This window comes from Lithobates pipiens, unplaced genomic scaffold (assembly GCF_037356315.1).
Source record: "Lithobates pipiens isolate NorthernLeopardFrog02 unplaced genomic scaffold, aLitPip1_a1.2 Scaffold_47, whole genome shotgun sequence".
In the NCBI taxonomy this organism is placed as follows: domain Eukaryota; kingdom Metazoa; phylum Chordata; class Amphibia; order Anura; family Ranidae; genus Lithobates; species Lithobates pipiens.
The window spans coordinates 5,288,926-5,303,465 of NW_027507871.1; the positions used below are offsets into that span (position 1 = coordinate 5,288,926).

The 14,540-nt window shown below is 50.2% G+C and overlaps 1 protein-coding gene across 1 annotated transcript in view; it reads left to right on the plus strand.

Annotated features, from left to right (window-relative positions):
• The first annotated feature begins 3,413 nt into the window (after positions 1-3,413).
• RBP5 (retinol binding protein 5) overlaps positions 3,414-14,540 on the plus strand; it is a 31,243-nt gene continuing 20,116 nt past the window's right edge. The window contains exon 1 of the mRNA XM_077467140.1: positions 3,414-3,641. Within this exon, the coding sequence (XP_077323266.1) occupies positions 3,569-3,641 (73 nt within the window). The 5' untranslated portion in view covers positions 3,414-3,568. The remainder of the gene's footprint in view (positions 3,642-14,540) is intronic.

The window sequence follows — 14,540 nt, forward strand, 5'->3', positions numbered from 1 at the left end:
TCTAAGTGCCTGAAAACCACCTCCAATTCATTCCAGTGTGACTTTTCACACTCGGGCGGTGCGCTTGTGGGATGTTCTGAAAAGTCCTGCAAGCAGCATCTTTGGGGCGGGTTGGAAGCGATGTGTTTAGCACTCCCAACCCACCCTTGCCCTTAGGAATGAATAGTCAGTGTTTCTGAAAGTGCAGCAAAAGAGTTTTTAACCCTTTTTTGGGGTTAAAAGCGCCACGCTAGCGGCCGAAAAGCGGCATTGAAGTGCCGCTTAAACAGCGCTAAAACGCCGCTGATACAAGCAGGGCTTTAGCATTGATGGCCGGTGCTTTCATTGTGAAGGTAGCCTCAGCAAGTAAAAACCAGCCTGCACTCTGGGAACAATATGAACAATATGGTAACAATATGAAAAAAGTGAATGTGACAGCGCTGCATTAACAGATGAGGCCACGAGGTAGGTAGCATAACTAGTAGAGGTCGAGCCTGGCGGTGGAACCCTTTCGCAACAAGTGAGATCTGTTTCATGGAAATTGTATCAATGCTTTTATTTTTTCAATAAATGTAAGTTTAATTTTTATATAATGCTGTCCAAATACACCAAGGTGTATTGCCGAGGTGGGCATAGAAGATCTGGTTCTGCCAAGTGGCCACAGCTCAAGGAACACCTAACGACCTTTTGAGGAACCCGCGGGGGGGGGGGGGGGGGGAGCGGCGCAAAATCGCTGCTAAAATGAGCAGGGCATTATCGCTAACAGCTGGTGCTTTATTGTGAAAGTAGCCTTAGGCCAGGTTCACACTGCTGCGGGGGGAGATCCGGATGTGATTCGCACCGCAAATCACATCCGATCTCCGTAGCGATGCGAGTTCAGCCATACAGATAGTATACAGATAGTATACAGATAGTATACAGATAGTATGGCTGAATTCGCATCGCTCCCGCAGGAAAAACTCGCACGGGACGCTTTTTTTGGTCCGCAACAGAATCGGATCGCATGGGGGTTCACACCATGCGATCCGATTCCTGTGCGAGTCAGCAGATCGCACTGCGATATGCGGACGGATCTGGGGGTGTCATTAACATATCATTGACACTCCCAGCCGTCCGCATAGGGCAGTGTGAACTGCCGGCGGGAGGTATGCGATGCGGGAAAACGCCGCGGATTCGCGGTGTTCCCGCATCGCAGCGGTGTGAACCCGGCCTTAGAGAGTAAAAAACAGCCTGCGCTCGGGAAAGATGAGACTCCCCATAAGTACTAAAGATGACAATGCTGTCCAAATACACCAAGGTGTATTGCCAAGGTGGGCATAGTAGATCTGGTTCTGCCAAGTGGCCACAGCTCAAGGAGCACCTAGCAACCTCTTAAGGAACCCTAGGATTCCATGAGACCTTGGTTGAGAATTGCTGTCCTAAATTGACAATCCCTGGTATAGGAACAACCCAATAGTAGTACCCAACAATGGCCAAAAAAGCTCTGACCTGTTTTTTGGGAATGGAGCAAGGCCAAGTCTGACAAGTCACCTTAATCTGGGGTTTCACCAAACTCCTACCTACAATGTATTGCCGAGGTGGGCATAGTAGATCTGGCTCTGCCAAGTGGCCACAGCTCAAGGAGCACCTAGCAACCTTTTGAGGAACCCTAGGATTCCATGAGACCTTGGTTGAGAATTGCTGTCCTAAATTGACAATCTTTGGTATAGGAACAACCCGATAGTAGTACCCAACAATGCCCAAAAAAGCTCTGACCTGTTTTTTGGGAATGGAGCAAGGCCAAGTCTGACAAGTCACCTTAATCTGGGGTTTCACCAAACCCCTACCTACAATGTATTGCCAAGGTGGGCATAGTAGATCTGGTTCTGCCAAGTGGCCACAGCTCAAGGAGCACCTACTGACCTTTTGAGGAACCTTAGGATTCCATGAGACCTTGGTTGAGAATTGCTGTCCTAAATTGACAATCCCTGGTATAGGAACAACCCAATAGTAGTACCCAACAATGCCCAAAAAAGCTCTGACCTGTTTCTTGGGAATGGAACAAGACCAAGTCTGACCATCTGCCAATTGGCCACAGCTCAAGGAGCACCTAGCAACCTTTTGAGGAACCTTAGCATTCCATGAGACCTTGGTTGAGAATTTCTATGCTAAATTGACAATCCCTGGTATAGGAACAAACCAATAGTAGTACCCAACAATGCTCAAAAAAGCTCTGACCTGTTTCTTGGGAATGAAAGGCCAAGTCTGACCAGCCACCTTAATCTGGGGTTTCACCAAACTCCTACCTACAATGTATTGCCGAGGTGGGCATAGTAGATCTGGTTCCACCAAGTGGCCACAGCTCAAGGAGCACCTAGCAACCTTTTGAGGAACCTTAGCATTCCATGAGACCCTGGTTGAGAATTTCTGTCCTAAATTGACAATCCCTGGTATAGGAACAAACCAATAGTAGTACCCAACAATGCTCAAAAAAGCTCTGACCTGTTTCTTGGGGGTGGAACAAAGCCAAGTCTGACAAGTCACTCTAATCTGGGGTTTCATCAAACTCCTACCTACAATGTATTGCCAAGGTGGGAATAGTAGATATGGTTCTGACAAGTGGCCACAGCTCAAGGAGCACCTAGTAACCTTTTGAGGAACCCTAGGATTCCATGAGACCTTGGTTGAGAATTGCTGTCCTAAATTGACAATCCCTGGTATAGGAACAACCCGATAGTGGCACCCAACAATGCCCAAAAAAGCTCTGACCTGTTTCTTGGGAATGGAATAAAGCCAAGTCTGACCATCTGCCAAGTGGCCACAGCTCAAGGCGCACCTAGCAACCTTTTGAGGAACCCTAGGATTCCATGAGACCTTGGTTGAGAATTTCTGTCCTAAATTGACAATCTTTGGTATAGGAACAACCCGATAGTGGTACCCAACAATGCCCAAAAAAGCTCTGACCTGTTTTTTGGGAATGGAGCAAGGCCAAGTCTGACAAGTCACCTTAATCTGGAGTTTCACCAAACCCCTACTTACAATGTATTGCTGAGGTGGGCATAGTAGATCTGGTTCTGCCAAGTGGCCACAGCTCAAGGAGCACCTAACAACCTTTTGAGGAACCCTAGGATTCCATGAGACCTTGACTGAGAATTGCTTTCCTAAATGGAAGATGAGACTCCCCATAAGTACTAAATGCTGTCCAAATACTCCAAGGTGTGTTTCTAATGTAGGCACAGTAGTGCTGGCTCTGCCAAGGGTCCACAGCTTAAGGAGCCACTAGCAACCTCTTGAGGAAACGTAGGAACCTTGGTTGAGAATGGCTGTCCTCAGTGGACGATCCCTGGTGCAGTGCTCCTCCCGGGTAAGGCAGAGGTTAATATTGTTGTTATTGTGGTTGGTATAATCAGAGATTATATTGCGGCATGGGCCTGACTGACACATAATGGGGATTACTGGGAACATTAAAGGCAGGCGGAGAGAGAAGATCAGTCACTCAGCAGAAGACGATACGTTGTCTACACGGACACAGTCCGGGCCAGAAGATGAGTTAGAGCGCACCGGTGGAAGATAACCAATCATCCCGAAGAAGACGGACTTGCCTCACACCATGGCCGGGGACCTGACCGGAAAGTTCCAGCTGATAGCCCAGGAAAATCTGGAGGAATATCTCAAGGCGTTGAGTAAGATTTTTCATTTTCAGCAGCTTAAAGTTCAAGTCAAGAGGAAACTTTTCACAAGAAAAAAAAGGTTTTGCCTATAAATACACTTTAAAGGAATCCTGCCGGGAGGGAAAACGTGAGCCGCCACGGCTGCCTTATCAGAAAAATGCTGCTTTTCTGGCTGGTATCAGGCATCGGGAATTCACTTCAATACAACTTGTTACATTGTTGCAAAGATAGAAAGTATTAAAAACAAAGGCAGCCGTGGCAGTAGGAGGTCAGTATTAGCAATAGATTCATATAGTCAGTAGCAGGTCTTTCGTTTCACAGAAAATAGGCGCAGGTCAGTGGTGGTGGTTTTTTGTTTAGGGGGGGTGCGACAAACAACCACCCCCCCCCCCCCCGTGGAACCCCAACCCCCTCCCCCCTCACTGTCTGCCGGTCCACTGGCACTTACCCCATCTAGGTGTCTGGCACATCGGGCAGTGGCGGGGATCAGGCATCGGCGGGCACATCAGGCAGCGGCGGCGTTCGGGCAGCATTGGGCACATCAGGCAGTGGCGGGGATTGGGCATCGGTGGCCACATTGGGCAGTGGTGGGGATCAGGCATCGGCGGGTACATCAGACAGTGGCGGGGATCAGGCATCGGTGGGCACATCGGACAGTGGAGGGGATCAGGCATCGGCGGGCACATCAAGCAGCGGCAGGGATCGGGCAGCGGTGGGCACATCGGGCAGCGGCAGGGATCGGGCATCGGCGGGTACATCAGACAGTGGCAGGAATCAGGCATCGGTGGGCACATCGGATAGCGGCGGGGATCAGACATCGGTGGGTACATCAGGCAGCAGCGGTGATTGGGCAGCGGTGGGCACATTGGGCAGCGGCAGGGATTGGGCATCGACGGGCACATCGGCAGCACCGGGGATCGGGCAGCAATAGGCACATTGGGCAGTGGCGGGGATCAGGCATCGGCTGGCACATCAGGCAGCGGCAGGGATCAGGCATCGGGGGGCACATCGGACAACGGCGGGGATCAGGCATCGATGGGCACATCAGGCATCGGTGGGGATCGGGCAGCGGTGGGTACATTGGGCAGCGACAGGGATCGAGCATCGTAGGGCACACCGGGCAGTGGCGGGGGATCAGGCATCAGCGGGCACATCAGGCAGCGGCAGGGATCGGGCATCAGCAGGCACACAGGACAGTGGCAGGGGATCAGGCATCGGCGGGCACATCGGGCAGCGGTGGGGATCGGGCATCAGCAGGCACACAGGGCAGTGGCGGGGGATCAGGCATCGGCGGGCACATCAGGTATCGGTGGGGATCGGGCATCAGCAGGCACACAGGGCAGTGGCGGGGGATCAGGCATCGGTGGGCACATCAGGCAGCGGTGGGGATCGGGCATCAGCAGGCACACAGGGCAGTGGCGGGGGATCAGGCATCGGCGGGCACATCGGACATCGGCGCGGACATTTCTGCCGTATGTCTCCTCCTCTCCTCCTAGGCATCCAATAGGATCACCTGTCTTTTCAGCCAGTCAGGTGATGGGTATCACGATTGGCCGGGAGAAGGATCAGTGTTGCAACAGCAAATATTCATTCTCAGTTGTAACACCTGGGTGGGCTCCGAGCGCAATGCTCTGCGCCACAAGCCCACCCCATTTTTGCCTTTGGTTCTAATCAGGTGCTTCAAAAAACACCACCCACCATTGCTGTAATTCATGCGCCCGGCATCCTGAAAGGGGCCGGACGCATAAATTGGGGGTGGCGGCCGTGGTGGTTGCTGATAGAGGGGGGGTGGCACCCCTAACAGACGGGCCACCACTGGTGCAGGTACTCCCCCCTTCCAAGTCACCCTTTGACTCTTGCACCCCACCCACGTCTGAGCACCGTCCCTTGGATCCACCCTCTACCCACCTTCCAGAACTGCCCCATTTACAGAAAACAGAACCAAGTATCATTTTGTAATGAAAAGTAATTCGTATGGTATTTGTTAGCCCCCAGAGCAACAATAGATCCCCCACAGGAACAATAGAATCCCGTCTGCCAGGAACAAAAGATCCTTTCCTTAAAAGTAAATCTCTTCAAGCAACAATCCCCCCCCCAGCAACAATAGACCCCCTGCAACAAAATACCAGCACAGCAACAATAGATTCACCCCAGAAACAAACCCCCCACCAGCAACAATAGATTCACCCCAGAAACAAACCCCCCCACCAGCAACAATAGATTCACCCCAGAAACAAACCCCCCCCACCAGCAACAATAGATTAACCCCAGAAACAACCCCCCCCCCCCACCAGCAACAACTGATTCACCCCAGAAACAACCCCCCCCCCCACCAGCAACAGTAGATTCACCCCAGAAATAAACCCCCCCACCTCCATCAGCAACAATAGATTCTCCCCAGAAACAAACCCCCCCTCCACCAGCAACAATAGATTAACCCCAGAAACAACCCCCCCTCCACCAGCTACAATAGATTCACCCCAGAAACAACCCCCCCACCAGCAACAATAGATTCACCCCAGAAACAAACCCCCCCCCTTCCACCAGCAACAATAGATTCACCCCAGAAACAACCCCCCCCCCCACCAGCAACAACAGATTCACCCCAGAAACAACCCCCCCCACCAGCAACAGTAGATTCACCCCAGAAACAAACCTCCCCCCTCCATCAGCAACAATAGATTCACCCCAGAAACAACCCCCCCCACCAGCAACAATAGATTCACCCCAGAAACAACCCCCTCCCCCCACCAGCAACAATAGATTCACCCCAGAAACAATAGCCCTCCCCCCACCAGCAACAATAGCTCTCCCAGCAGCCAGGAGCTTTAGATCCCTCCTTCAACAGTAGATTCCTCCGGGGCAACAATTGGCCCCACCAGCAACATAAGACCCTCTTAACAACAATAGACCACCTTCCAGATATTCCCAGGAACAATAAATACCCCAGCAGCCACCATCAATAGACCCCCCAGCACCCCGCCCCCAACCCCTTGTCATTACATACATTTAATGCTGGATGTGCCAGAACTGCATTCCCCCCACGTTCCCTCTCGCCCCCCCCCCCCCCCCCCCAAAAAAAAGAAGCCCTGATCTGTAATTCTTTAGAATAAACTTATCAGGGATAATGGCCATTCTGCCATTTACAATCTGCCCCTGAAAATGCTTGTTGCCTGGCTTTCCTAATTTTTTTTTGACTACTTGAAATAAAATAAGGTAATAAATGTTTAGCCATGAGACCCAGCAACTTGCTGACTCAGCAAGACCCACAGGCAGTTTTCAACTCACCAAGAAGCCAAACCCAATGCCGTTATTCCATTTGGGAACATTTCAGAAGAAGGTGTTTTGTCTTCTGTGTTTCTAAGAGGTGAAAAGACAATCCTGTTTAGATTTCTCCTTCCTTTGTCAGTTAAAATAGAAGTAGGGATTGTATCCTAAATGGAGATATAGGAAGGGGCAAAAGAAAGCACAGGCACATAATACGTCAAAATGTTACAATGAAATGTTTAATTGATTAATTAATAAAGGCTGAGCCTATATTCTGATGGGGCTGATCTATAAATTGGAAATGTATATTTATTATGCTAGTTATTACACATTGATGGACTCCAGATACAGAGAGAAGGACTTCCTTTGGGGAGAAACAAAACCTAATGAAGAATAGATGGAGCCCCCTGAGGTTCAGTCAGGGGGCTCCTCACAAATTTACTTTGCCAGGATAAGTTATCCTGGATGATTAATAGAGATCTGTTGATTTCTCCCCAAGTTTGGCCTTGTTGCACTTTTCTCTTCTACCACTAGGTGGCCGGGTACTTGGTGGTACTGAGAAGGACAACCCAAGGTCAGCTTATTATGGGTATATGGGGTATCTCAGCCAATGGGCAGGGGTTTTCTTGAATCCCTTGGCCTGCTGGGAGAACCTATATATTTGGGTGGAGTCAGGTGATCCGGGTTCTGTGCCACCTGGACGGCTGTCTGGGTGGACGTGTGTTGTATTGCCCCGGGCTGCTAGGCCGGAGATTGGGCCTATCCTGGGGACATCTGGCTGTCTGGGGGCCTATCCAGAAGCAAGAGAGCAGCGGAGGGTTGGGATTGCAGCTTGCAGTCCAACCAGAAGTCACGGTTCTGCCGGCCGGAGAACCAGTTGTGGTCGGAGGTAGAGGGGGAAGCTGTCGCCACTAAGGGACCAACCACCTTGTTACTGGAGATCACAGTAAGTAAGCTGAGGCCAGTACCAGAGCCAGACTTCTGGGACCGGTAAGAAGTGGGAAAAGAAACTGAAGCAGTATTCTCACCGAACGGGCACGGTGAAGAATCGGGAAACTTCAGGCGGTGATCAAGCCAGGGAGCCAACCAGCAGAGGTGAGGCTTGCAGAGAAGCCTTGTGTGTCAAGCCAGGACCCAACCAGTGGAGGTGAGGCTTGCAGAGCAGCCTTGTGTGTCAAGCCAGGGACCCAACCAGCAGAGGTGAGGCTTGCAGAGAAGCCTTGTGTGTCAAGCCAGGGACCCAACCAGCGGAGCTGAGGCTTGCAGAGCAGCCTTGTGTGTCAAGCCAGGACCCAACCAGCAGAGGTGAGGCTTGCAGAGCAGCCTTGTGTGTCAAGCCAGGGACCCAACCAGCGGAGGTGAGGCTTGCAGGACAGCCTCGTGTGTCAAGCCAGGGACCCAACCAGCGGAGGTGAGGCTTGCAGAGCAGCCTTGTGTGTCAAGCCAGGGACCCAACCAGCAGAGGTGAGGCTTGCAGAGCAGCCTCGTGTGTCAAGCCAGGGACCCAACCAGCAGAGGTGAGGCTTGCAGAGCAGCCTTGTGTGTCAAGCCAGGGACCCAACCAGCGGAGGTGAGGCTTGCAGAGCAGCCTTGTGTGTCAAGCCAGGGACCCAACCAGCGGAGCTGAGGCTTGCAGAGCAGCCTTGTGTGTCAAGCCAGGACCCAACCAGTGGAGGTGAGGCTTGCAGAGCAGCCTTGTGTGTCAAGCCAGGGACCCAACCAGCGGAGGTGAGGCTTGCAGAGCAGCCTTGTGTGTCAAGCCAGGGACCCAACCAGCGGAGGTGAGGCTTGCAGAGCAGCCTTGTGTGTCAAGCCAGGGACCCAACCAGCGGAGGTGAGGCTTGCAGAGCAGCCTTGTGTGTCAAGCTAGGGACCCAACCAGTGGAGGTGAGGCTTGCAGAGCAGCCTTGTGTGTCAAGACAGGGACCCAACCAGCGGAGGTGAGGCTTGCAGAGCAGCCTTGTGTGTCAAGACAGGGACCGAGCCGGTCAGTGTGGGTAAAGCTTAAGAGGTATCTAGAGTGCCAAGCTAGGGACCCAACCAGCGGAGGTGAGGCTTGCAGAGCAGCCTTGTGTGTCAAGCCAGGGACCGAGAAGGCCAGTGTGGGTAAAGCTTGAGAGGTATCTAGCATGCCAAGCTAGGGACCCAGCAGAGAGGTGGGGGTGAAGCTTGAGGAAGATACCACCGTGAAGATTAGAGGAGCTCAAGGGATTCAGTGGAAGTAAATCAGAGGGTCTAGTGAGAGTGAGAGACCAGGAGCTCAGTGTATGGGAAAACTACAAGGGGAGAAGTTGTAGCGAAGGTGAAAGAACTGTTAAGCTCTGTGTTAGGAAGTGCTAAAGACCGTTGCCATAGGAGACAGCATTCCTGCACGTGCAGATGTGGCTTCTTGTTGGAGGCCTTTCCCTGCATGGCTGTCCTCCTATTGAAGTCTCAGCGTCTGCCAATTGAACTTGCAACTATACAAGGGTGTCCTGGCCCTAACCCTCTCTCCCCCCCAAAAATACAAAAAGGACTGTTAAGAGAAATAAAACCTTTTTTGCATCCAAGAAGTGTCTGGCGCCCAATAACTTTATCCATCTTGAACCCACAATGCCTCACAACCCACCACATAAAGAATGATGTCAGCTGTCTCTGGCCCTGGAGGTTCTCATCAGACTGAAGGAGGCCTGGGCCCTTGCTACACAGAAAAAAAAACTACTATAATGTATATTTTTATATCTTGTCATGGTCTGTGTGGCCAGGGAACCTAGTGGGGGTGTGTGCATTGTCTCCATGCCTTGTACCATAAGGTGCCTCTTTTTTTTATCTCAGAAAGTTGGGTGGTATGGGGGCAGAACGCACTGGCATCTTCACTAAAGTGTAAAGACATCCAAACCAAAGAAAAGTCGGCAACAAGGTGAAAGTAAAAGTTCTTTTTTATTAATTACAATTAGCAAAATGTTCCATAGGACAACCAACACGGATGAGTTTCATGAGCTATGAATAAGGTCTTCATAGACTGAACCGCGTCAGTGTTGGTTGTCCTACTGAACATTTCGCTTCTTGTGATTAATAAAGAAGAGGGATTTCTGCTTTGGCCTTGTTGCTGACTTTTTGTGGTTTGGGTGTCCATAAACAAGTGGATGGAGACTGATAGTCTGGCATGGTGATGGATAACCTTTGGCCTGGGAACTGTCGGATTTGGGTTGTAGCACCCAACTTTGGTCTTGATCTTTACTCAAGACTTTGTCCCATCACTGTGTAGGGCTGCATAGGACCACTGTAATGTGGACCAAGCTTCTCTGCCTTTTGGTCTAGACCAAGTGTAGCATCCATTTTTCTTCAGTGTCCAGTATGGGTGATCCATCGTCAGTCTGGCTGGAATGGCCGGCTGTATAGCACCCCTGTTGGCATGATGGCGGTCTTGAGGGACCTTCCTCATGGTAAAGAAACTGAATTAGGTACCCACTTGGTAAGGCGGGGGTCGGAGCCCAGCGGCTGCTGATTTGAGTGGTGCTACTTGGCCTGGTTGAAGACTGGAAAGGCAGAGAGCCCACGGAGTCAAGTACCCTCTGGGAAAGGTGACCCAGGGGTATTAAAACTATGGATTTGGAATCTCACTGTGTAAAACTACATTAGGCCGTGACACCACCTACATTTTTTTTTCTGCAATTTGCCTCATGGGGACTTTGGGCCAACACCAGAGCAATTTTGTTATCAAGGCCTTACCATTGTCTAGCACATTGGCGCTTTTTTTCTTTTTTCACTATTTTAAGTGTCTTTTTTCACTCCACAAGGTAGGGTGCGGGCTTGTAGGTCTCTAGGGGGATGATGTGTGGTCCTTAGGTTCCTTCCTCCCCTGTTTGGGGCAAGTCACTCTTCTGGAAACCCCTAACTTAATACTTAATGGTCAACTTCGGCTAGTCATGTGAAGACGATCCTCCCAGCTCTCTTGGTTAAGGTGGACCAGAATGCCTTGCCCTATCAGGAGTAGGGAAGGGTGTGGGTCTTTAGGTCTCTAGGGGGAGATTGTGTTGTGCTTAGGTTCCTTCCTCCCCTGCCTGGGGCAAGTCCCTCTTCTGGAAACCCCTAATCTAGTACTCAATGGTCGACTTTGGCTAGTCATGAGAAGACGATCTTCCCAGCTCTCTTGGTTAGGTGGACCAAAATGCCTTGCCCTATCAGGAGTAGAGGAGGGTGTGGGTCTTTAGGTCTCTAGGGGGAGATTGTGTGGTGCTTAGGTTCCTTCCTCCCCTGCCTGGGGCAAGTCCCTCTTCTGGAAACCCCTAATACCCCTAGTACTCAATGGTCGACTTTGGCTAGTCATGAGAAGAGGATCCTCCCAGCTCTCTTGGTTAGGTGGACCGGAATGCCCTGCCCTATCAGGAGTAGGGGAGGGTGTGGGTCTTTAGGTCTCTAGGGGGAGGATGTGAGGTGCTTAGGTTCCTTCCTCCCCTGCCTGGGGCAAGTCCCTCTTCTGGAAACCCCTAACCTAGTACTCAATGGTCGACTTCGGCTAGTCATGAGAAGACAATCCTCCCAGCTCTCTTGGTTAGGTGGACCAGAATGCCTTGCCCTATCAGGAGTAGGGGAGGGTGTGGGTCTTTAGGTCTCTAGGGGGAGGATGTGTGGTGCTTATGTTCCTTCCTCCCCTGCCTTAGGGCAAGTCCCTCTTCTGGAAACCCCTAACCTAGTACTCAATGGTCGACTTTGGCTAGTCATGAGAAAACCATCTTCCCAGGTCTCTTGGTTAGGTGGACCAGAAGGCCTTGCCCTATCAGGAGTCTAGGGTCAGGGAAAGGTCCTTCCTCTTCAGGAGGGAACCAAAGTCACACCAAGGGGCTGAGGAATTAAACAGCTTTTTCTCACGTTTTGAAGTAGCAGTACCCCAGAAAACACAACTTTCAAACTCGGGTATGGGAGATGCTGCACCCGTGGTACACGTACACGAGGTGCATCAGGCATTCAAGTCCGTTAATGTTAGGAAATCAACGAGTCCAGATGGGGTCCCAGGGAGGGTTATTAAGGCCTCTGCCCACCAACTTGCAGGGGTCTACACTAATATATTGATTTGATCGTTATCATTGGCTGCGGTTCCAACCTGCTTAAAATCTTCTGTTATTACTCCGATACCCAAAAAAGCAAATATAGATACAGTAGCTTGAAGCACTACGGGCCTTTTGCACTCACCTCGGTAATAATGAAGTTCTTTGAGGGACTGGTTTTACAACGTATCAAAACAGCCTTACCAGGTAGTTTTCACCCTCACCAATTTGTGTACAGAGCCAATAGAAGCACCAAGGACGCTGTTGCTCTTGCACTACACGTGGCTTTAAGTAATTTGGAACACACTGGCAACTAAGTAAGAATGTTGTTCATTGACTAGAGCAGCCTTTCTCAACCTTTTCAACACAGAGGAACCCTTGAAATAGTTCTCTGGTCTCGGGGAACCCCCTGCTAAAAATTAGAAATCTACAACTCATGATACATTAGTGTGATGGCCAGTGGGAAGAATGGTCCTTACACTTGTGGTCATTGGGAAGAATGGTCCTCGCACTTGTGGTCAGTGGGAAGAATGGTCCTCACACTTGTGGTCAGTGGGAAGAATGGTCCTTTACACTTGTGGTCATTGGGAAGAATGGTCCTCACACTTGTGGTCATTGGGAAGAATGGTCCTTACACTTGTGGACATTGGGAAGAAAGGTCCTCACACTTGTGGTCATTGGGAAGAATGATCCTTACACTTGTGGTCATTGGGAAGAATGGTCCTTTACACTTGTGGTCATTGGGAAGAATGGTCCTTTACACTTGTGGTCATTGGGAAGAATGGTCCTTACACTTGTGGTCAGTGGGAAGAATGGTCCTTTACACTTGTGGTCAGTGGAAAGAATGGTCCTCACACTTGTGGTCAGTGGGAAGAATGGTCCTTACACTTGTGGTCATTGGGAAGAATGGTCCTCACACTTGTGGTCATTGGGAAGAATGGTCCTTTACACTTGTGGTCATTGGGAAGAATGGTCCTCACACTTGTGGTCATTGGGAAGAATGGTCCTTACACTTGTGGTCATTGGGAAGAATGGTCCTTTACACTTGTGGTCATTGGGAAGAATGGTCCTTACACTTGTGGTCAGTGGGAAGAATGGTCCTTACACTTGTGGTCAGTGGAAAGAATGGTCCTCACACTTGTGGTCATTGGGAAGAATGGTCCTCACACTTGTGGTCAGTGGGAAGAATGGTCCTCACACTTGTGGTCAGTGGAAAGAATGGTCCTCACACTTGTGGTCATTGGGAAGAATGGTCCTCAAACTTGTGGTCATTGGGAAGAATGGTCCTCACACTTGTGGTCATTGGGAAGAATGGTCCTTACACTTGTGGTCATTGGGAAGAATGGTCCTCGCACTTGTGGTCATTGGGAAGAATGGTCCTTACACTTGTGGTCATTGGGAAGAATGGTCCTCACACTTGTGGTCATTGGGAAGAATGGTCCTTACACTTGTGGTCATTGGGAAGAATGGTCCTCACACTTGTGGTCATTGGGAAGAATGGTCCTTTACACTTGTGGTCATTGGGAAGAATGGTCCTCACACTTGTGGTCATTGGGAAGAATGGTCCTTACACTTGTGGTCATTGGGAAGAATGGTGCTTACACTTGTGGTAATTGGGAAGAATGGTCCTCACACTTGTGGTCATTGGGAAGAATGGTCCTTACACTTGTGGTCATTGGGAAGAAAGGTCCTTACACTTGTGGTCATTGGGAAGAAAGGTCCTTACACCTGTGGTCATTGGGAGGAATTACCTCCTTACAGAGAGCTAAAAAGGTCAATGGAGTCAGTAGGAACTTATCCGAGCCGCAGAAATGGCCCAAAGCTGAAGGAACCCCTACAACCTCTGGAGGAACCCTAGGGTTCCACGGAACCCTGGTTGAGAATCACTGGACTATAGTTTGGCTTTCAACACCTTTGTCCCAGATTTACTGGCGGAGAAGATGTTGAAGCTGAATTTTCCCCTCATCCCTTTGTTCTTGGATAAAGGACTTCCTGGTAGACTGTCCATAGATGGTCAAACTTGGTAGGCATGTTTCTTCCCAGCGTGTGGATAGCACAGGTGTACCACAACGTTGTGTACTGAGCCCCCTTCTTTACTCTCTATACACTTGTGATTGTATTCTGCGCTTTCCTACAGAGACTATCATCAAATTTGCAGAAGATACCACCATAGTAGGTTGCATCACAAGAGGGGATGAGAAGGGAAGAGGTGGCTAATCTAGTGGAGTGGTCTGACATGGTTCCACTCTATATATCAGAGGAGAGTTGGAATGGGTTCCCGTTTTTAGGTTTTTGGGTATTAATATTTCGGAAAATCTATCCTGGTCATTGAACGTGATCGCTGTTACCAAGAAGTCTCATCAACGTTTATATTTTCTTAGACTTCTCAGGAAAAGTGGCCTAGGAATGGCTCTTGGAGTCCTTCTATCGCTCCTCCATTGAGAGCTGACAAAGTATTTATCTTATCTTGATTTACTAAAGCTGGAGAGTGCAAACTCTAGTGAAGCTCAATCTAGAAGCCAATCAGCTTCCAGTTAGAAGCTGATTGGCCACCATGCACAGCTGCGCCATATTTCTCACTCTCCGGTTTTAGTAAATCAGCCCCCCAAGTCTACTT